The sequence below is a fragment of the Neolamprologus brichardi genome, chromosome 18, assembly GCF_056152115.1.
Source record: "Neolamprologus brichardi isolate AB-2024 chromosome 18, ASM5615211v1, whole genome shotgun sequence".
Classification (NCBI taxonomy): Eukaryota; Metazoa; Chordata; class Actinopteri; order Cichliformes; family Cichlidae; genus Neolamprologus; species Neolamprologus brichardi.
This window is the reverse complement of record NC_142121.1, coordinates 11,646,570-11,670,035: the sequence shown is the minus strand read 5'-3', so window position 1 is coordinate 11,670,035 and position 23,466 is coordinate 11,646,570. Positions and strand designations below refer to the sequence as shown.

The window sequence follows — 23,466 nt, the reverse complement described above, 5'->3', positions numbered from 1 at the left end:
CACACATATCCAGACCATTTTCCTCAAAAAGAGCTTAAATCTTCTCAAACATTATTTCGCCAGCTGTGTGTCCCCCTAACGGTAGTAAGCCGTGAGCTGTGATCTCCTGCTATAGACATTACATCAGTTTTCTTCAGGTCATCTAACAGCATTTCAAACTCGTCTGATGCCAAAACTTCAACTCTACTAATATTTGAACTGTCCTACAGGGGTACGTTTTTAATAGCAGATGTCACACTTACTTTAATTTTTTCATCACTTTTCACCGCATCCACCACAGCCAGCATGCAGTATTTCACCGTTTCAGAATTTGTGAAAGGCCTTTTCTTCTTCGCCAAGAAACAAACATGAAGGGAAGATGCTGCAGCTGTCTCTTGGGCTGTACAGGACCCTCACCATGGTAGTACAACTCCGGTTGTAAGATTATTAAACTCGGTAAAATGAATAAGTATTTGTCAGTCCAGGCAGGGTTAAACCGACAGTTTTCATTGTCAATTTTGCGCTTTTGGAGTGAGAAAGACATGCTGTTGTCGCATCATATATTACAATGATTGTTTAATATGTTTACATCACAGTACATTGTGGGTTAAATATTGCTAGGCTACTAGGAGTGTTGCATTCACAGTCTACACTACGCTGTAGGAATTTTTTAATTTTTAAAAAAATTAATTAATTAATTATTTTTTTGCGTTTTCTCTGTGTTTCTGCCAGGACCACAGGCAGGGCCACTCGCAGGTTGCTTCTGGGCCGCATTTGGCCCGCGGGCCGCCATTTGAATAAGCTTGGTCTAGGGGAAACACACCTCTACTCCCACAAAGTGATAAGAATGCAGACAACTGCTACGCCTGTGATGATACGAACATATGCTACGGGGTTACCCTCTGCTGTATGCATGGTCTCATACACACCTATGGCTAACCAAAGTAACCACCAGAGTGACAGATTTAATTGACAGATTTCATTAGCAACAGGAAAAAATACAAACGCTCTTTTATACTTTTATAGAGTAACAACTAGCATAACACAGAGTGTCAATTCACATCATGTAGCTGCCATTGTCAGACTAAACTTAAGCAGTAAATTCCTGTAACTAGTACATATTTATAAAAGACTATAAAACAAGAAACTTACCAGGTAGTGGTGCCAACCTCTGTTTTTTTCCGTTTCTTCTTTTTTTATGGCAGTTGTAATTATTTTTTCGTTATGGTCCAGTTATGGGATGTTCAAAAATGAAGGATGTTCAAACTCACTTTTACATGTTACACAAACTTAATATTTTCTGTTGTTGATTGATGACAACAAGTTCTACCTACAAACACCATGAATATTTTTTAGAGTGTAAGAGCGCTACTGAGGGCAGTTATGTGTCTCAGACTTTTACTGTGATCAAGTTTGTTTCATGACTTAAGGCCCGAGGAAGCGTTCTGGCTGTTTTTCCAAAAATATTTTGTCTTTTTTTTTTTTTTTACTATTTTTGAAGTTGCATTTCCAGTTTAGAGAGCTCCAGTTTTTTACACAGCTCTTTCCTCCTTTTCAGGGACTCAACAACCCTCTATTGCTTATTTGCAGTCAGCTTCTGTTAACACTTGTGTCCTTGTAAGTTTTATTAAAATTACTTTTATTTCATTTTGACTGTGCATTGATGTCCTTGGATTATCTCTTCTCTCCTAATCTTATTGTCAGGTGTTTAGGTTTAATGAGGGTAATTACATTTTTTTTAAGTGTGAACCAGAAAGTGGCTGAAGATAGCACACTGAAATGAATTTTCAGATACTAGTATGGCTGAAAAGAGGAATTAAACTGACTAAAGTAGGTAATTCCTCAATTGACTGTATATTTGTACTAAATATAGAAAATTATGTTAATTGAAATTATATTAAAAAAGAAAATCGATTTTATTAACTCCACAAAAATCATTTTGATATGAAGCATGGGAGAGTTTCTAGTGTAAAGTTGTTATACTGATATGGGTTGGGCAACAGTTACTCCAATTTAACCAAAATTAGCACATTGAAACTTTCCCTGGTGTTCTAGCAAATCCTATTAAACACATTTGTTAGCCAGATAATATATTAGATACAGGGCTCGCAAAATCGCTAGCCCGACGTCCCGGGGCTAGCGATTTTTCCAGTCGGGCTACCAAAATCTATCTCAGCCCTGCCCGTCGGGCTATCATAGGAAGGAAAAATGTATGTCAATGCTTTTGCATTCTTTCAGAAATGTAGCTGGGTAATTATGTCATTGGCATCGGTGAGCCACTGTCAATATGTGACATATTGAAATTGCGTTTGAATTTGCGCTTGTTTTTTGCTTTCACTTTGCAATCGCGCGAACTGTGTGTAGAGAGCGACAGTACTGATTGGTGAGTGATGATAATTTGTGCACCAATTCCTCTGACATCGTCTTATCAATCGTTAGCTTACTATGCAAACATGACAAGTGAAATCTCCCGCAGCAAGCTTAAACATGTGAGAGATTGATCGCACAGAGAATCACTGAGCGTCATGCGAGTGCCTGTGTAAAAGCAGCAGGATATATATTTTAGCTCTGCTGAGCCAAATAAGACAGGTCAGGGTGAAGAAGTGACAGCCAAAGAAAAGCTTACCACAAAACGGAAAAGTTATGACAAATCAGACTATAAGGCAAAAATAAAGTGCAGCTTCATGGTTTCATGGACAAAAGAATTTCTGTGGCTGCAATATGACGAGCTAAATAACCAGGGGTGCACATAAGTTGTCCGCAGGTGCGCATTCGCTCAAGATAAGAAGTTGCAACGCGTGTATGCGTACATAAGATTTTCTGGAGGAGGACAGACATTTGTTTAGAACTCTTAAAGATGTTGAAGAAGCTCCTTTAAGCAATTACTTTGGTGTTCCTCCACCTCCAAAGAAATGTCAGAAGGAGTCCGAACCACAAAAGAAGCGCGTATTCTCGGAAAAGTGGTTGCAGGAGGTGAGCTAGCTTAAAACAAATGATGAACGCACAGAGATGTGGTGCAGAATGTGCCGTGAAAATACCACTTTAGCAGACAAAAACAGTGACTTTTTATATGGACGCAAATGCGCGTTGCAACTTCTTATCTGGTGCGCGTCTTTTAATTTGACAGCGAATGCGCACATGCGGACCACTTATGTGCACCCGTGTAAATAACATAATGTTCTGCCGGGTGTGTTGTTGGTTTTGCCTCGATTTTTGAGTCGACAAGCGCCTTTGTTACTGGGACCAGTCATTTTAAGAAAGGCCCCCATTAGAACCCATGAGAAATGCAAGAAATGCATTATTGCTCAGTCTGCAATATCTTTCCCAAAACAAACACCAATTGAAATTTTGCGAGCCCTGCAGATATGTAACTTTGTAGTTTCTTGACAATATTTTCATTTTTTTTTTTTATTTTAACCCATTGAATGAATATGTTATACATATTTGTAGTGAGACAACTTTATCCTGCCAGATTACCCAATACTGTCACATAGACAGGAGCAGGTGAATTCAGTAATACTCAGAAAGGCAGTACTGTGTGTTTATTTACATTAAATGAGTAAAATACAACAAGATGGAAGTGTGTAAGGGGCTTGGTGCTCCAAGGGAGCTGCAAGGGGTCCAATATTTACAGTGCTCTCAATAACAACTCAGGATCACCACACAAGGAGAGGGGCCCAAAACCTGTGCACAGAGAGAGAGAGGGAGGTCAGGCAATCCACAATTAAGTACGATGTCACACAAGCGCAAGTGCCTTAAATAGCAGTTTCGTCAGCCAGGCGATCAGAAACAGGTGGAACCTCAGAGGTACACACAATCAAGGGTCCTAAGGCATCCTAAAACAAAGGCGAGGGAAGAGAGAGCAGGATAACCAAGGCCCCTGACAAATACAGTACACAATAAATTTATCTCAAGGTTTTTGTAGATATTTTCATACTAAATTTTATATCTAAATACTGAATGAAGATCACTTCATGTCAACAAAACAGTTCAGTTCAGTTTGTTTATCTAAGTTCAGTCCACTTCTGCTATTTATGAGAAAGTAGACGACTGTGAAAAAAACACTCCTCTCATGCTGATTTAGTTGTTATGTCATGTGACTAAGTTGCACTGTCAGCTGTTAGTGACAATAACAGAGGTGAAAAAACTACATGAATAAAATTAGTGATGTGTGTTGGAAGGAAATTTTTTTCTGGAACAAAAAGCAGAAGAAAGAAACCGAGGAAGAAGGAAATCTCTCAGACAGACCCAAACCCCCAGCACAGAGATAGAGATCACTGTCACAGTTCTTCCAGTGAGCCAAAGATCTCCAGGTATCCTATATAGTGGTGAAAGGAATCAGAATCACATTTATTAGGAATTTTGTTGGTGTCTCTCAAGCACAACAATGTAAACCCATTGAAGTTGAAGTAATGTTTCATTGAAGTAATGGAGACCAATTGAAGTAATGTTTCAGTCGTGACTGAATCCAGATCTTCAGCATTAGTTAATGATAAAGTGTTGTATTGGTGATCATAGCTGTTAAATTAGCACACTGATCTTCCATACTAGAGATGGGAACTGAGAACCGGTTCTTGTAGCAAACCGGTGCCCAGTAGTTCAGTTCCTTGTGATCATTAGTCTGTCTGCCCATCAGTCCTGCTTATTGGTTCCAGATTCGCTACAATCAGCTGATTTCAGGAAAATAGTAGTGCAGTCCACAGCGTGGATATGGAGTTCTTTTAGTCTTGGATCTATTTAATGTATTTGTTGCTTTCAATTGCTGTCACATTTTTGTGTTAGGTACTGTTTAACCTGTGTGACACTTTTGTTTTGTGTTCCCCCTCACTGACTTTGTTAATCTTTGTCTTACTCATCAACCTTCTTCAATGGGTTGTTTTAGAGGTCACTTTTGCCTATTTCTGGAGTCCTTGCAAGTGGGTTAATGTGTTAGTGCATCCTTTTCTTAATTAAATCATTGCATCAGGCAAGGTGTATGACACTTTTGAATGCACACTGGATTTATGCCTCTCAAAACTGACTTACTGAAGTTAGATTTCAAACTTGATCTTCCATCTACTGTCTCCTTACAACAGGTAGTCTGACAGAGAGGCGTTTCACAATAATACACATTTTTGTCTTTCAGAAAAAATGTCTTCCCAAGTCAGACTGAGGCTGCTGCCAAGAGCCAGGTGCCTGTATGACGAACCCATTAAGGTGAAGGTGGAAGGGTTGAGGTCCAGACAGGCGGTCACCATGAGAGCCAGATTAACTGATGAGAAGGGAGTGGTGTTCAGCTCCTCGGCCACCTACAGGGCTGATGGCAGTGGGGAGATCGACCTGAACAGAGATCCCTCACTTGGTGGGACCTACGTTGGAGTAGAACCTATGGGTCTCATGTGGTCCATGAGGCCAGACACCATGCACAAAAAGTTTCAAAAGATAAAGTCTCTGGAGCCTCAATTGGTGAATTTTTCTGTGCACGAGGAGGAAGGCAGGATACTGGCAGAAGAGACAAATGAGAGGGTTCTGATTGGAGCTGGGGTCAGTCGGGTTCCTGTCAAAGAGGGGAACATTAATGGAGTCCTGTTCACTCCTCCGGGTACTGCAGTTGTTCCAAGCTTTCTCTCTTTATTTTAATTAAATGACAGCCCGATGAGTGTTTCTGAACAAATACAATTGTAATGGTCCTGGGTCTTTGACCCAATGTTTTGGGTTTCTTGTGGATTTATGATTGTTTCCTTTGCTGTAAGAAATGATTTTAGCTTTTTACAGTGTATTCCTGAGTTTAGTTCTTTTTACCCTGAGTTTATCTTTAATCCTGGTTCATAATTTCTTGTTTGTTATTGTTAGGTTCCTTTTTCCTCCTTGTCTTGTCCCTTATTTACCTATCGTTTCAGTAGTCTCTCTTTATCCCTTCTGTCTTTATCAAGTTTATGTGTATTGGTCTTTGTCTCTATGTTTGTTTCCTCATCTCTGTGATATATCTTCCTCTGTCCATCACTCGAGCTCACTCTCTTTTAGCTCTGTCATGTCTGCCGTCATCAAGTTGTGTGACGTAGGCTATGTCTCAGTTCAGGGGATGCATCCTTTGGAGGCCACATTTGCAGGCCGATTACATCACAGCGATGCAATGAAGGCTGTCCCAATTCAAAGGCTTTTTCCAAATACGGCCGACAAATGCATCCTTCATTTCCCCGAATTTGAAGGATGGGTTGGGTGTATCCTTCGTGGCCTAACCTATCCCAGAATTCATAGCGCATAACAGCAAGTTCCCATTTCCAACAATGGTGGCACCTGTGTAGCTGTAATATTATTACTATTACTCTTTGCAATACTGTATTAATTAAATTAGTATTTATAACATTTTATAATAATATAAAAATAATTTTCAAATGGGGCAATGGCAGAGGAGCACGGCTAAAGAGTTTGAAATATTACTCTTTCTGGGTCACAAAATAAACTTTTAACATATTTTCAAGCGAGAACTTCAAATATCTGCTCGGTTTATCAAGACATCACATATTTGCAAAAGTGCTCCGATGTTTTCAGAGACGTCTGTTACCCACCAGCTCAATAGCTGACGAGGTGGTCAAGGCTCACTAGAGCCGGCAAGAACACTGAACTCCCAGCACAATCGTTTCAGACCCTGTGTCTTCTGCTACTCAGGTTAAACATGATATATAAGTCAGTTAGATAACTTAATGTTATTGTTTGGCTTTTTTCAGTATTTTATTTGTTCCCAAGTAAATCTGTTCGGCTGAGATTAACGTTACAGTTTTCATACAGCTGAATAAACGTCAAACAGAAAACTGATTAAATAGAAGTTTGAGATGGTAGAGAATTTATTCTAATATCATTGTTATATTTTATATAGCAAGGAGCAGACTGCTGAGTTTATTAAGCTTCACCGAGACAGCAGTGGCACAAATCTGAAGGCTAGACCATCCCACTTCACAGCCTCGCACTTCCAGCCTTCTAAGTCTTCACAGGACCCGGCCCACGTAGACCATGAAGGCCGGGTCCTCCAAAGGATGCAGCCCCTGAATTGAGACACAGCTGTAGTCGCATCTCAATGTGTTTTCAGTTGTATTTAGATAGTCATTGTCTCATGTGCTTGGTGTTCAGTTTTGCTTCCACTGTCTAATCATTTAGATTATGCCCAGTGTTGTTTCCCAGGTGTTCCCGCTTGTTATCCTGTGTATTTAGTAGTGATGGGATTTCCGGCTCTTTTTGGAGAACCGGCTCTTTCGGCTCGGCTCACTACAAAGAGCCGGCTCTTTCGGCTCCGAACCGGCTCTTCAGGTTGTTTTGTTGCTTTAATTATTTAATCATTAACAATAATATAAAATTATGCAGAAAATGAATTACTAATGTAAAAAAGTGGTTTTATTCATATATGTTTATATATGGCCCCTAGAGACAAAGCACGTACAAACTCTAAAGCATATACAAACTCCAAAAAGCACGTACAAACTCCAAAACACATTTCTAGCGTTTACTGAACTTCCAAAACAGAGCTACCCAGATCACTTAAATTACACAATTGAAAGCATGTGTGTATTGTTTGTGTATTTATAGACAAGCACTCATATTTATTCAAATAATTAAAAAAAAAAAAGTTCATTTACCTGTTACTACCACACACCAAATCCGGTTGTTGATACTTCCTAGCATCCTGGAGCACTTCTGTTGTCTTTTGTACGTGATTCTGAGTTTTTACGTGTTTTGGAGTTTATATGTGCTTCTGAGTTTTTACGTGTTTTGGAGTTTGTACGTGCTTAGGAGTTTGTACGTGTTTTGGAGTTTGTACGTGCTTTGTCTCTAAGGGCCACCATAAATATACTTTATTTATTCACTCCACATAAAATGTAATAAATAAATCATATAATACAAAAAACAACTATTTACATTTTAAACTTTTAACTATTTAAATTTTCAGCTTTTTCCTTTTAAACAAATTTGACGTGAAACACAAAACACTGCAAACCACAACACAATTAAATATAAATTAAAATATTAAAACAAAAAGAAGACGCACATTCTCTGTCATATGGGCCTGCATGATTTCTGAATCCTTTATCATCTGCAACTGAAAATAGTGGATGATTACTATACCTTTCTAATGTGATGTTGTTGTCCCTCGCTCTCTTTCTCTCTGGCTCTGTTACTGTGCTACTGCGAGTGTAACTAACGCCCCTCCCCCCTCTGCCCAGCGCAAAGTACAGGCCGCACATGCGGAGTTTAGCGGAAAAAAGGGCGAGAGAGAGGGTGAGAGAAAGACAAAAAAAACCTCACGGCTCCCAATAAGGAGCCGGCTCGCGTCGTTCACTTCAAAGACCCGGCTCTAAGAGCCATTTCGTTCGCGAACGACCCATCACTAGTATTTAGGTCCTCAGTTTCCTTTGTTCGTTGTCACGTCATCAGTTTTCATTTCAGTCCATCTGTCAACTAGTTTAAAGTTCAAAGGGTGTCAAGCTTTTATTCAGTTATGGCTGTAACCGCTGTCTTTCTATTGTTCTTTTATTTAGTCACACAATAAAGTGACAGAGATTAGAGCTTAAGGAAAACTAGAAATTAAAAATGAAAAAGTTATTTTTTTTTCATTGACAGAAGAAAATTTTGTATTTACTATGTTCTAGGAGAAGGTCTGTTTCCCGCTGTCTTGGATATGTCTACATTGAGATCTGAGACAAGAGCCAGTCTACTGGCTAACAAAGGCTTTGTCGTCTTCTCTATATGTGTGATCGAAACCAAATGGGAAAATATGCAAAAGATTCATCTGGACCACTTTAAGGAAGCAATGGATTTCTTAAAACAGCAACCTAAGGTGAGTTATTTTAATGAGCACTCGTAAGGACTGAAGAAGTTTTGCCTTTTCCAGAAACATGTATTTGTTTCTTTTTTGTGGACCCTGAAATTCAGCTGCTGGATTCCTCCAGCTAATAGGGTCCCCAATGCTCTTAATAAGGAAAAAATAATATAAAACGGTCACATTCTGAGAACGTTTCTCATTTTCTTTTGTTTAGAGATTTGGATAAGTGAATTAGTTTCTCCAAACATAAGGCTGCAGCCAGCCCAGCACAGAACCCAAATATGGGGAATTGGTCTGGCTAAGCTAACAATAAAATCAACCTACCTGTTTCTCAAAATCTCAGTAATTATTTACTATAATCTTGTTGGTTGAACTTAAAATATGAACAATTAATTTTTTCCTACAAAAATCCGGTTTACTACAGTAGATCAGCTTAATTGGTATCTAAAAGGATAAAATCCAGGTACATAGCAAAAATAACTATGAACTTTATTGTTTTATTTAATTAAATATGATAATTTAAAGAATATCACATACAAAATATATTATTATGAATGTTTGACTCTTTTATTTCTAAATGAACCCTTTCATCCATAGTGGTCACTACAGTGAACAGCTATTCAAAGGCAGTTTTCTTGTATTTGTGTCAGTGTTGTTGGTATACTTGCACATAAGCCACTACATTGGACACTGATGTGTCACTCCATACCCTGCCACCCACTGGTCTTTTAATGTTACTATAGATATATGACGTGTTTCATTGTAATTATTGTTATTTAACCCTGTCATGCATGAATTATGACAACCTCAATCAGGATATTTTATTCTCAAATATTTGTATTCATTTTTTTATGCCTAAAGATGAATAGAAACACTCAAGAAAAAAACTCCTGATTGAGGTTGTCATAATTTATGCATGAAAGGGTTAATTTTGCCATCAAAGGTTTGTCTTCTCTAGCAATAATGCCTTATCCATTTCATTTGCAGGGATGATGAATGGTCACACTCTCAAAGTGCATAAAAGGTTTAACAAATGAAGTCAGTACTTAGTTTGAAGTGTTTCTATAAATTTTTATCAGCTTTAGTTTGTGTTATTTCACAGGTGGGCAGTAAAGGAGTTGGCATAGTAGCAAGATCAAAGGCAGCAGACCTTGCACTCTCACTTGCTACTTTTGTGCCAGGTGTCGAGGCTGCAGTATGCATCAATGGCTTCAGTGCCAATGTGGGGCTTCCTCTCTATTACAAGAAACAGAAGATTCTCTCACCATTAGGGTATGACTACAGTAAGTTGGTTCCCACTGAGTCAGGTGCCAGCATTGGAAAGTATGTTTGTGAAGACCCGCTAGCAGACAAGAACAAGGGCAGCCTCATCCCCATTGAACGAGCAAAGGCTCATTTACTCTTTGTGGCTGGAGAGGATGACCTCTGCTGGGACAGCAAGGCATACATGGACCAGATGGTGGAGAGACTGAAGCGTCATGGAAAGGAGAACTTTGAGAGTGTGTCTTACCCTGGAGCTGGACACTTGCTGGAGCCACCTTATAAACCCTTCTGCCCTTCTTCTGCACAAGGAATTCTTAGCTTTTTATCCTCGTGGGGAGGTGAACCCAAGGAACACGCAGCAGCTGAGGTCCACCTGTGGAAGAAGATCCAGGAGTTCTTCAGAACTCACCTGAGTTGTGATGCTGGACAGACTAAAACCAAGTTATAAAAGAAAAAAATAATTATAAAAACTGAGTAAAAGAAAAATAAATAACATCAAACTAAATTTACGACAACTTGTTAAAAATGTTTGATTCGTAGAAGAGCCATGATTTGTATGAGTATCTTCCCACTTATCTTTCAAGCTTCACTGTTTCTCTGTGTTTGCCTCAGTTTGTCCCTCCCTCAGCTGTCAATTTGTTTGTTCCTTCACTAAGTATCCTCACGTCTCTTCCTGTTGTTGTTGTTAACGGTTTTATTCTTCACAGACTTTTGTTTGGACTTTTCTGGAGCATCATTTGTAGATTCGTCTGCTTTCCCTGTGCACTATTCTTGAAAGCAGGTTCAACAAGCTCCGAGTCCAACAATTAACTCCGAGTTACTTAACTCGGCATTAATTCTGTTTACTCTGCATCTGACTATAAGCAGTAGACTTTGATGTAAAACATGCAAATATTGCTCTAAATGAATCAAAAAGGGGGTCGGGAGGGGATAAAATTCCTATAAGGTGAGATGTTATTTCAAAGAAAATTGTGCCCTCCCTGTACAACTGTTATTTTTAGTTGTGATTCTGTCTGCAGGTTTTGTATTTGTTATAATGTTACAAGTGGCTCTGGCTTGAAAAAAGTAAGATCTAGATCAACTTTTTTACTTCCAGGAGGTGTAAACAGAAAAAAGATCAGTAAATTATTGGTGTATCCTTGGTTGAGTCATCAGAAGGTTTGAAGTCCATCAGCTAGGGAACCTGCTTACCATGTGCAGGCAGAATCCAGGCCAGGTCTTTAGATACACCGGGCCTGTATAATAAACACACTTGTCAATAGAAAATTGTACTTAGTAGTCAGTATAATCTTTTAATAATATAAGTTTGCATATGGTAGTGATAGGATGTGCGATCCTTAATAGTCTGCAAAGGCTTTGTGTGCATTCCAGAGTGCTCTGGCATTCACACCCACATCCTGGGAGCATGGGAGAGGTCTCTTGACAACACTAGTTGTATCCAGATAGTAGTTAAATACTTTCTGCAATATGATTTTTTAAAGTCCTTTGCATCAAAAATGTTAAAACATTAAAATTACTTTCTTTGTATAAAAGACATCCAGTTTAAGGTCAGGTTTATATATACATATAGCAGATTTCCAACAGTCCATGCTGCACAAAGTGCTAACAATGTAAAATGCCACTAAAATGAATAAAATGCACAACAATGATGAAGGAAAATCTAAAATAGAAAAAATACAGTGCCACTAAATATACTTTATTTAAGAAAGAAAATTCAGCAATTGTTGCAAGAAGACCTAGAATTTCGATTACCTTAAGTCTAAATCTGTCAGAGGCACATATAAGACTTCTCTAGAAACATGTTTGATTTGCAGAAACAGATAAAAGGAATCAGCTTTCCTGACCTTCTGTTCCTACAGTATAATGGTTAAAATCATGAAGGCCAAAATAAGCAAATATTCAGAATTGAAGACATTTGTCCTCATTCTTACTATCACACTTCCTTATCATTTTCTTGCTTTCCTTGCTTCCATCATCATCACATCTAACAACTTCTTGCTCACTATCTGCATCACAAACATACCATATATAAGAATGAAGAATATTGGACTGATCTTAAGCTGCTTAAAGCCTCATACCACTTTCCACCTTTAATGGCACAAACCACATCAGGGTGGGAGGTGTGGGATGTGGGATTTGTAGGCTAAAAAGGAGCTGATGGTCAATCTCAGTCAGTGACAGAGCTGTAATTTGACAGTGTGACATGGAATGATAGGAAGTCCCTGGCACAGCAACTTTTGTCATGTTGACCTGGCTGCACTCACCTTCTTTCTAATGAAGTGAAGAAGATCACTTACTGGTATCTCTCAACTGGCATGTCCCTGGCACAGCAACTTTTGTCATGTTGACCTGGCTGCACTCACCCTCTTTCTAATGGTGAGAAGAAGATCACTTACTGGTATCTCTCAACTTCTTTACAAGCTCTGTCATGTCTGCCGTCATCAAGTTGTGTGACGTAGGCTATGTCTCAGTTCAGGGGATGCATCCTTTGGAGGCCGCATTTGCAGGCCGATTACATCACAGCGACGCAATGAAGGCTGTCTCAAATTGAAGGCTTTTTCCAAATGCGGCCGACAAATGCATCCTTCATTTCCCCGAATTTGAAGGATGGGTTGGGTGTATCCTTCGTGGCCTAATCTATCCCAGAATTCATAGCGCATAACAGCAAGTTCCCATTTCCAACAATGGTGGCACCTGTGTAGCTGTAATATTATTACTATTACTCTTTGCAATACTGTATTAATTAAATTAGTATTTATAACATTTTTATAATAATCTAAAAATAATTTTCAAATGGGGCAATGGCAGAGGAGCACAGCTAAAGAGTTTGAAATATTACTCTTTCTGGGTCACAAAATAAACTTTTAACATATTTTCAAGCGAGAACTTCAAATATCTGCTCGGTTTATCAAGACATCACATATTTGCAAAAGTGCTCCGATGTTTTCAGAGACGTCTGTTACCCACCAGCTCGATAGCTGACGAGGTGGTCAAGGCTCACTAGAGCCGGCGAGAACACTGAACTCCCAGCACAATCATTTCAGACCCTGTGTCTTCTGCTACTCAGGTTAAACATGATATATAAGTCAGTTAGATAACTTAATGTTATTGTTTGGCTTTTTTCAGTATTTTATTTGTTCCCAAGTAAATGATTAATGTTTTCATACAGCTGAATAAACGACAAACAGAAAACTGATTAAATAGAAGTTTGAGATGGTAGAGAATTTACTCTAATATCATTGTTATATTTTATATAGCAAGGAGCAGACTGCTGAGTTTATTAAGCTTCACCGAGACAGCAGTGGCACAAATCTGAAGGCTAGACCATCCCACTTCACAGCCTCGCACTTCCGGCCTTCTCAGTCTTCAGAGGACCCGGCCCACGTAGACCATGAAGGCCGGGTCCTCCAAAGGATGCAGCCCCTGAATTGAGACACAGCTGTAGTCGCATCTCAATGTGTTTTCAGTTGTATTTAGATAGTCATTGTCTCATGTGCTTGGTGTTCAGTTTTGCTTCCACTGTCTAATCATTTAGATTATGCCCAGTGTTGTTTCCCAGGTGTTCCCGCTTGTTATCCTGTGTATTTAGGTCCTCAGTTTCCTTTGTTCGTTGTCACGTCATCAGTTTTCATTTCAGTCCATCTGTCAACTAGTTTAAAGTTCAAAGGGTGTCAAGCTTTTATTCAGTTATGGCTGTAACTGCTGTCTTTCTATTGTTCTTTTATTTAGTCACACAATAAAGTGACAAAGATTAGATCTTAAGCAAAACTAGAAATTAGTTTTTAAAAGTTTTTTTTTTTCATTGACAGAAGAAAATTTTGTGTCTACTATGTTCCAGGAGAAGGTCTGTTTCCCGCTGTCTTGGATATATCTACATTGAGATCTGAGACAAGAGCCAGTCTACTGGCTAACAAAGGCTTTGTCGTCCTCTATATATGTGTGGGTGAAGCCAAATCTGAAATTATGGAAAAGATTCATCTGGACCACTTTAAGGAAGCAATGTATTTCTTAAAACAGCAACCTAAGATGAGTTATTTTAATGAGCACTCGTAAGGTCTGAAGAGGTTTTGCCTTTTCCAGAAACATGTATTTGTTTCTTTTTTGTGGACCCTGAAATTCAGCTGCTGGATTCCTCCTGCTGGACCCTATTCCTCCAGCTAATAGGGTCCCCAATGCTCTTAATAAGGAAAAAATAAAATCAAATAAAACAGTCACATTCTGAGAACATTTCTCATTTTCTTTTGTTTAGATACAGGGGCGATTTTAGCCAAGTTTTGGAGGTACTTCAGCAAAAAATGAACCAAAGATGTCTTACTTTTTTTGAAAATATTTGCTGTTTTTGGGACACACTACTAAAAGTATAAAAAGCATACAGTACTAAATTGAGATGGAACATTTTAACAACAAAAGTATAGATAACCCCTCCCCCCTCCCAAAATAGTTTGTTCCAGCTCGGCTCTCTCCTACTCGCTCTAGCGCCGTTGCTGCCAGAGCGATGGTGGCTGAGACACAGCGGAGCGGAGGTGGAAGTGCCTGGCTTAAAACAGGACATATTAGTTGCATTTAACTTTCAGTTACTCTTTATATAGTTAGGTAGGAGTCAGACCATGTTTCTTTTTAACTGAAAAACATTACACCAGGTAACCTGCTGTGTTGAAAATAGGGCTGCCACGATTAGTCGACTAGTCACGATTACGTCGACTATCAAAATCATCGACGACTGATTTAATAGTCGACGCGTCGTTTGAAGCTTTGTAAGATCACAAAAGACGCAGGAACAAGTAGTAGAATTTAAGAGTGTAATAACGGACTGAAACAGAAGATGGCAGCACTGCATGTACAAGGATGCCAGCTGCCGTTAAACCCTGAAGAAGAAGGAGCTGTGTCCCAGAATTCATAGCGCAGTCCAGCTCAGTTTCCAACAATGGCGGCAGCTAGTTAGTTTTAATATTACTCTTATTATTCTTTCTGGGTCACAAAATAAACGTTTAGCATATTTTCAGGCAAGAATTTAGCTGTGTAAACCTCAAATATCTGCTCAGTTTATCAAGACACCACATATTTTCAAAAGCGCTCCGACGTTTTCGGAGACGTCTGTTACCCACTAGCTTGATAGCTAGCCGGGGGCTAGGCTCACTAGAGCCCGTGAGAACACCGGACTCCGGCAAATCGTTTTCAAACCCACTGCGGTCTTTCGCTACTCAGGTTAAACATATATAAGTCACTTAGATAACTTAAAAATGTTATTGTTTGGCTTTTTTTTAGTATTTTATTTGTTCCTGAGTAAATCGGTTAGGCTGAGATTAAAGTTATAGTTTTTACACAGCTGAATAAACGTCAAGCAGACAACTGATTATCAGAAGTGTGAGATGCTCGAGAATATACTCCGGTGTCCCGTTATATTTTAGATAACAAGGAGTTTATTAAACTTCACCGAAACAATCTGCAAATTTCATTCAAATTTAATAAACTATCATCTTTTCTTTATTTTTAGTTAGCACATACCTTAAACACTTAGAGCTGTAAGCTAATGATAGTTATATGAGAGCAGATGCATGCTGGTGCAATAAGCTGTACGCTGTACATCCAATGGATGCATGATCTGATTAGTCGACTAATTGCAAAAATAATCGGTGACTAGTCGACTATCAAAATAATCGTTTGTGGCAGCCCTAGTTGAAAATGTGTTTTCCCACGATGTTTGCTCTGTAGTAAAATTAGCGATATTTGACTGCCCTGTTGATCTCATTGAAATGTATACAGCCTATTTAAAATCTAAAACTTAACATTGTCCGTAGCCTGCTGTTGTTACCACTGTCCTGTTTGAAATGTAATGAGAGAAACTGGTTATTTTGCCATACGTGCATGTGCCGATATTGAACCCAAGGTACTAACTAGCTAACTGACTGGATGCCCATTAACCTTATAACTCCTGTTATGTGTGTGTGTGTGTGTGTGTGTGTGTGTGTGTGTGTGTGTGTGTGTGTGTGTACAGATTGTCAGTCCAAAGAGGGAGAGAGGAAAGAGGGGAACATGAGGACAAAGTACAAGATCAGGAAGTACCAGGTAAGAAAACAGACAGGGAGTACTAACAGGCAAAACAGTAACTGTTTAACTGGCAAAGAAAAAGAAAGACAAACAACTAATACAAACAACTCATACAATCTGGAAGTTGTGTTCTCCCTATATTAAAGCTGCTATACAGAATCTGCAAAACAAACTGGGTTGTCAGCCCTGGCACTGCCATTACCATATTGAGCTTCAGTCAGAGGAAGTCACGGTTGCCAAAGACTTTATAAAGCTCAAGAGTGAGGCTGGTGCCATTCCAGATATGTTAACATTGTACAATCTTCTGGATAATCAGATCTTCCCCAAACTGAAAACTGTTATTCAGGTTGCCGAAACAAACCCAGTTAGTAGCTGTAGCTGTGAAAGGTCTTTTAGTGTCTTGAGTCAGCTCCATCCTGGCTGAGAAGGACCATGGGTCAAAGCAGACTCCAGCACCTGGCTGTGATGTCAGTTGAGAAAGAGATGCGTGAGAGACTTGACCACCAAAATGTGACAGACAGATTTACCAACCTCAAGGTGAGGCAACATAGGTTAAAAGAAAAGAAAAAAATCTGCAGAGCCATAGTAGTATCTGCAGTAAAGATATTTTCATACATTGTACCAAAGGCCAAGTGTCTCCATTTTCTAATAATATTTTGTATATTTCAAGGACTCTTCTATTTTTGGAGTGTATTTTTTATGTATCTGCATCTGTATTATACATACACATTAGAAGTGAATCTCTGTCCAAAAAATGCACACAATTTACTTTTTACTCACTATGAGCATCATTTTTCCCCAGTAATTAAGGTTAGGATATGTATTTTTTTAAATTTCCAATCCATTCTTCTTTGGCAGCATTTTAATAACCTTGATCAGATTTTATAGTTTTGTTACAGACTTTTCAAAAAAGTGTTTTGCTATTCTTTCAAAAATGTGGGGATTAAATTGTGTTAAAATGTACAAAACAGTGATGTCATGTTTTGTGACGAGGACCCAGGCACAGAGAGACTTGATGAATTTAAGAAACTTATGATTTAATAAAGAAATTTGCAGACTTGCACAGAGAGGGTAAAATTATGATGACTGATAATGGAGATGAAGACAACAGACGATGAGGACAGGGAGGAACAGGGGTTTAAATGCACCAAGGAGGCAGTCAGAGAGAACTCGGGACAACTGGAGGCATTTAGGGATACAGGGACTGACAGAGACGGGGAAGAAGTCTCATTGTGATGAGTAAAGTTTACCTTGCCTTGATGGGCAGCTCTCTGGGTGCTCAGCACCCCCAGAGCTCTGATCCTAGAATCGCCCCTGCACTCGAGTCTTAATAGCTTACTTACAACTGGGCTCGTCACTCTTTTTTGGCTTCAGTGGTTATTATTATATTCACATTCTTCCAGCTCCCGTTTCTGCTCGATGACAGCTCGTACTTTTCCACTCGCCTTTTTCTCCCTCCCTCGCTCATAGATACATAACGTGTATGGCAGTCCATTCTCCCTGCAGCACGGACTACACTGCCCATGAGGCTACATTCTTTAGGGCTATGCCTGTAACACTCTGCTATTGCCTTCATATTAAATCATTTAAAAAATATTGATTCACGTCATTATGAGACTCGAGATTGAGACACGGGCATTTGAGCCTCTTAATGTGTGTTTTGTTTGGTTTCCACCGGTGTGGAATTACAAAAAATAGAGAGGGCATAGCCTGCACTGTTAGACTTTTCATCGCCACTTTACGGTAACATCCTGGCGTCACTGTTGCCAGCGTCATATCGTGACGCTGTTACGGTAGCTTACCGTTCTACAGGATGATACCGTTTTTTGCTGGTGTGGTATAATACTCTTGGACAAATTATGGTAACGCACCGTAGCCTTTTTTACGATATCTCACTCTCGACAGTGACGCCAGCGAGATACCGTTATGTCATAAATTACATCAACAAAGTAACAGCATACTGTGATTAAAAAATTGGTATACTACCGTTTATTCACGGTATATCACTGTAAGCCCGCTGCAAGGTAATAAACTGCAATATATTAACCAGTAACTTACCGTTATCACGCATCATCAGTACCAAAAATATTCATCTCTGCTAGAGGATACCGTGTCCCAACAGTCGGTCATTTACTGTTTAACAGGTCATAATTTACCGTAATTTAAAGAAACAGTAACATACTGTAAGAGACTGGAGGGTTCCAAAAAAAAATTGTATTGTACTAAAAAAAAAAAAGTACCATATATTTATTTATATATTTTTTTTATATAAAAACATATATAGCCACTATCGATCGATTGAGATAGATGCACACACACAAACACACACACACACACAAAATATAATTCATGTGCTTCACACCACTTTTTATTTCTGTTCTGATTTTCCTCTGCAGAAATACACATTTCCAAAATCAAAAACTGAAAACATATTTTCATTGAGGAAGCACTTGTTTTTACTAAACCATGTAATCCATTATTTTCCAGATGGGTGTACAAACAATAACAATATCATGTCATATCCATATTATGGCAGACAACATAAATATAATATGAATATAATATCAAGCCCCACACTTCTGCCTTTATATACACTTTGTCCAAAATACTGGCTCACACCACCAAATCAATGCACAAAACAGGGTTCACAAGGACATGGATGAGCGTGTGTGGTGTGTAGGAACTTGACTGACATGCACTGAACCCTAATCTTGCCTTATGGACTGAGTTTATTGATTTGTAGGGTGAGCCAATACATGTGACAATTAAAGTGTAAGTAGCTGAAATAATTTTTAACAAACGGGTAAAAGAAGGGAAAAAATCAAAACTGTTGCACTCAAAAAAACCTATTGGACAGAGACAGCGTCTTGCAAGATGGCAAGAGAGCTTGTCTTCATTGTTGTTCGTCTTGTGTAAATGTCCAGAAGCATGGGCCATGGATTATCTGTGGAGACACAGGTAACAACACATTGGTCACTTAAATTATACAAGAAATTCACTAAAAATGGCAAAAACAGTTACCTAATTTGAAGTTTTCCACTCAAATTCAGTAAGGCGCTGGAGGAAAGTTGTGACATGAGGGTTAATCGCTTCACAGTGGTCTTTCTGCTTGTCCCAACCTTGGAGGTACATTTTGTTCCCTCTACAGGCTTTATCCTTACAAAAAACCTTAAAACATGCCATAATAAATAGTAGCATACAGTAACATTGAGTTGTGATTTGAAATAATGAGTTACTTGGGGATAATTTATTCATCATCTATCACTATTAGCTTACTGTTCAAACATACCTCTGAATTAGTTCCAATGTTGCACACGCTGACTCCTGGTATTCCAGGTTCAATACATAGAATGAACCAAAGAAGACTGACATTGCATCAGCAAAGGTGTTCTCTTTGTCCAGCTCGACAATTACACGCCCCTCTGCATTCACCATCCAGCAGGTGGTGGTCATTGAACTTTGGTCCTTAAATGTATAGGGGCAACATGTTGTCATTATGCAACATAAAATAATTTCAATACTTCACTTCTTCACACTGTCTAGATAGTCATAAAGCAAATAGCTATGTACAGTTAATTATTAATGGCCTTATGTACACAAGTATGTCTTAACATATTATAATTGTACATAATTGGGAATTATTCTGCACATTAAACACACCTAACAAAGAGTCAGGCCAATTAAATTACCGGAGTTGCATCAGCTGTATGGTTATTTTGGAGTTTATAGTTTGTGCTGCTGTTAAACTTTACAGTATTGACTTCAGTATTTCTGCTGTTGGTGTAGCTAGACTGAGACACATGTCCAACAACCTTGGTTTATAAAGGAAATTGCAGAAATTTGAGCTAACAAAACAGAGACTGGATACCTGTGTCCACGAAAAGCTCTTGTGCCAAACAGAAATTGTAATATGGTCTAATCAGCTCTATTTCATAAATGACTTCTTACCAAGCATAATCAGCCTTGGGGTGCTTGGTAGGTTGCTCTCTGCTTCAAGGGACATCCTGGTAGATGTTTTCTGCCAGAAAAAGGACCAAGATATTTTATGTAACAAAAAACAACAACAACAACAAAAAACAGGACAGCAAGCAACATCATCAAATATAGAGCTGTGTGAAAAAAGCTTACATCTGCTAAGACAAAGAGGGAGTCTTCATCTTCCTTGTAATACTTCATCATGAGAAGTATGGCTGCTGTGCCAACCTTGCTGTTGGTCAAAACTCCCTCACTTTCAATCTGCTGGATGAGTGTCCTTATACCAAGGTTCCATTTGAGCTTCTGGCTGGAGAAATAGTTAATAATCCTTCTGCCTTTGGTTATGAGGGCCTGACCTAAGCGCCCACTGATATCGATGCCTGTGAGTTTGTAAATGTGGTTCGAAAGACCTTTCCGAGTAAACAAGAATGGCCACTGCTCCTGAATTTCAGCTACTGAAGGTGAGGGACAACTGTTGATAAGCTGCTGCTGAGAAATATATGTGAGGCACATGAAGTCATCCACATCAGGTCTCTCCACAGCTCCAGGTCCTTGTGAATTGAAAATTGTTAACAAGATGTGTTTCTTTTCCTCTAAAGAAGTTGGCGTTTCCCCCTCAGGAAGTTCAATTGACTGCCAATTTATACAACCATAGCTATCAACAAGGCATCTAACTTTTTTAGGTGAGGTTGCATTACTGTTGGGACTGCAGTCTTCCTCATTCCTGGTTCTCTTTGTTTGACGAAGTCTATGTGTTGTATTATCTCGATTAATATGTTCAACTCTAGATTTGATGCTTCTTAGTAGTGAATAATGTCCACAACCCAGTCTTTCTCCCTTGTCAGTAAAATCTGCAAATGTTTGAGGGTATCTGTTTACAATGATTTTAGCAACTTCTTCACAAGATGCACGTTTAGGGTTTCTGCAGTGAACTTGCATGGCCTCCACAACAATTCTGACCATACTTCTCCTGTCCTCTGGATGAGCTCTGTCTCCTCTTGTGATTGCATGCGACAGTCGGAGTGGAAATCTTTCCCAAGGAATCTGTAAGTGCGAGACCCAAGAGCTGGAGTAATGGTTGTACATAGTGGTGGACGTGGAGGAGGAGGAGTGAGGTGGATGGCTTGATGTTTCAGCTGATGCAGCAGGGCAAGGCTCCAGAGTAATGGTGTCATTCAGGTTCTCTGGTCTGTTGCCATCTAAAAAAATAAATAAAGATCATTGGAAAAGCTACCTTAAAAAGCTACTATGTCAACAAATATGTCCTCACTAAAAGATAAACCCTTCAATTAGGATTGAGTAGTAACGGCAAGGCAGTTTTGGAGACCTTGTCTGAAGATGAAAAGAAGCAATCCCAGGACTGCAAAAGAACTACAAACTCAAGGTCTTGCATTGAAAAGACCTTGAGTCAATATATTTTACACTATGTAACAATTTCAAACCCTTAGTTGTACCACTACCAATAAAAGGTTAATGGTGTTAGATTTAGTGTCTACTTTTGTTTATGTTTTCCGTGTTAATTATCTACCAGACAATGTGAGCCCCAAAACGCTCTTCAATATTATACTGTCAAAGTACATGTGTAGTATGGTGAAGAGAAAAAAAAAAGCTAATCAAGCTAATCAGTGACATATGAGTCTATGAGTGACCTTCAAATCATAGACTCAAGTCTATGATTTATACAGAACCTACACAAACCTTTAAATGCAAGAAGTAGTTTACGTATTTGAATTGGTGTGAGAAAGGGTTTGAGATCTTCCGCCTCCACAAACAAAAGATCACTTTTTTGTTGTACACCAATAACGTCCGTCAGATGTTCTACAATGCAGATTATTTTCTCTCTGTCTAGTGCCGGCAGGAGCCTTGTGAGTTCCTCTTCAATTTCCATTCCTGAAAAAGAATTAAGAGGAAACTGAATGGTGTAGGGAGACAACAAAAAGGCCTGCCATGTTATAAAGTGGTAGTGGGTAATAATCTATCAGACTGTCATCATTTACACACACACTTCAGCAGTGAAGGCCAAGGTCAATGAGAAGTACTGAGTGATGCAACTCGAGCACAAAGTACAATCCAGAATCGTTAACAAGTATAACAGCTATCTTCCCAAAAACCAAGCCATCATCAGTGTCATCTACAATGGAAACATAGCCTTTCACATACTTGGTACCTTTGTAGACAACTGCTGACACATCCAAAGTGGTCTGATTAGTGCAGCCGGCTTTTGCCACAGCTTCTTGAATGACAGCGTTGTAAAGATGATGATTGTAATCACTTGCTTCTCCAATGATTTGAACTGTAGGTGGAAACAATTGGCCCACTGAGAGGTAGGACTGCAGTAACTGATGCCGTTCTGTCAGAGTCTTTCATAAGTTGACGAAGTTGTGCACTGTTCTTGTACATGCTTTGAAATACGAGTGCTTGCTCTCAAACCTAAGGGTCCACAAACGAATGAGTGGTCCAAAGTGAAGGATAAGCTCTGCATAATGTAACAAATAGTGATGTTTAGCTTTTAAAGCTTTGTCAGGAAACCTACAGTGTCTCAGATGTATATACTTCTCTATCAGTATCTTTAGGTAGGCAATGTCATTGTGACTTATTTTGGGGGCACATACAAGATCAACAATGTCTCTAAGTTTAAGGCATAACTGCCAAACCTCACTATCCACAGGATGTTTTATCTTTTCACCAATGTACAGAGGCAGAAGTCGTAGAAGACACCAGTTCTGTGCTGCTGAACCCCCCAGCCTCTGCCCTGTTTTCACCTCACATGGCTTACTTAAAGCATCACTTCCTACGTGTTTGAACTGTACAATTGCTCTGTTTAACTGGTTGTATGTGAAATGCCCTTCCACTTGCACAAGGGTATCAATATATAGCGACAAGTCACTGGAAACCACTCCTTCAAATAAATCATGGCCCAAACATGGAGGTAACCCAGAGCACACATGGAAATACTTCAGTGAATTAAACACAGAGTCAAATTTAATGCCATTCACAACCGAGTGGTCACTTGTAGAGAGGACCTCAACACTGTCTTTATAGTTATCAGCTGTTCCTTTTTGTCCAAGTGATAGTGGATCATTGATAAAGCTTTCCCTGTCAATTAAGCAGTATCTTCAAAAATGTTTGCTGCAGCTGAAATTCTCAGTGAAACCACCTATGCAGTGGGAGCCCAGATTGTCTCCTAAGATGGCTATCAAAGCTGCCTTCATTATGGTTTCATCCTCTACCAGAACACCTGTCTCTTCCATATCTTTAAGGTCTGCAATAAGACTGGAAAAAACTTTGTTATGGCCAAAAGTTTTGAAGTCAGTGTTCCTGCAAAGCAGAACAAGTTGCATTGCATCAACAGAGGACCGGTTGTGTGGCAAGATCTCACCTAGAGTCATGTACACTGCCAGGATTTT

General features: G+C 39.1%; 2 protein-coding genes across 3 annotated transcripts; one reads left to right on the top strand and one right to left on the bottom strand.

Annotated features, from left to right (window-relative positions):
• Positions 1-5,075: 5,075 nt before the first annotated feature.
• LOC148097688 (acyl-coenzyme A thioesterase 2, mitochondrial-like) lies at positions 5,076-10,523 on the top strand. Its single transcript, XM_087832250.1, has 3 exons — positions 5,076-5,560; positions 8,601-8,788; positions 9,876-10,523. The coding sequence occupies exons 1-3, from the start codon at positions 5,110-5,112 to the stop codon at positions 10,482-10,484; spliced, it is 1,248 nt and encodes a 415-aa protein (XP_087688376.1). The 5' UTR covers positions 5,076-5,109; the 3' UTR covers positions 10,485-10,523.
• An 8,309-nt stretch (positions 10,524-18,832) lies between these two features.
• LOC148097687 (uncharacterized) lies at positions 18,833-23,151 on the bottom strand. 2 transcript variants are annotated; one of them, XM_087832331.1, is made up of 6 exons: positions 21,758-23,151; positions 20,213-21,258; positions 20,026-20,102; positions 19,374-19,541; positions 19,106-19,252; positions 18,833-19,028 (listed from the first exon to the last, which is right to left on the bottom strand). In XM_087832331.1, the coding sequence occupies exons 1-6, from the start codon at positions 21,945-21,947 to the stop codon at positions 19,025-19,027; spliced, it is 1,632 nt and encodes a 543-aa protein (XP_087688457.1). In that variant the 5' UTR covers positions 21,948-23,151; the 3' UTR covers positions 18,833-19,024. The 2 variants fall into 2 exon arrangements, with proteins under 2 accessions (XP_087688457.1, XP_087688456.1); XM_087832330.1 differs by lacking the exons at positions 18,833-19,028; positions 19,106-19,252 and having other exon boundaries at positions 19,381-19,549; positions 20,033-20,102.
• Between the last annotated feature and the right edge of the window lie 315 nt (positions 23,152-23,466).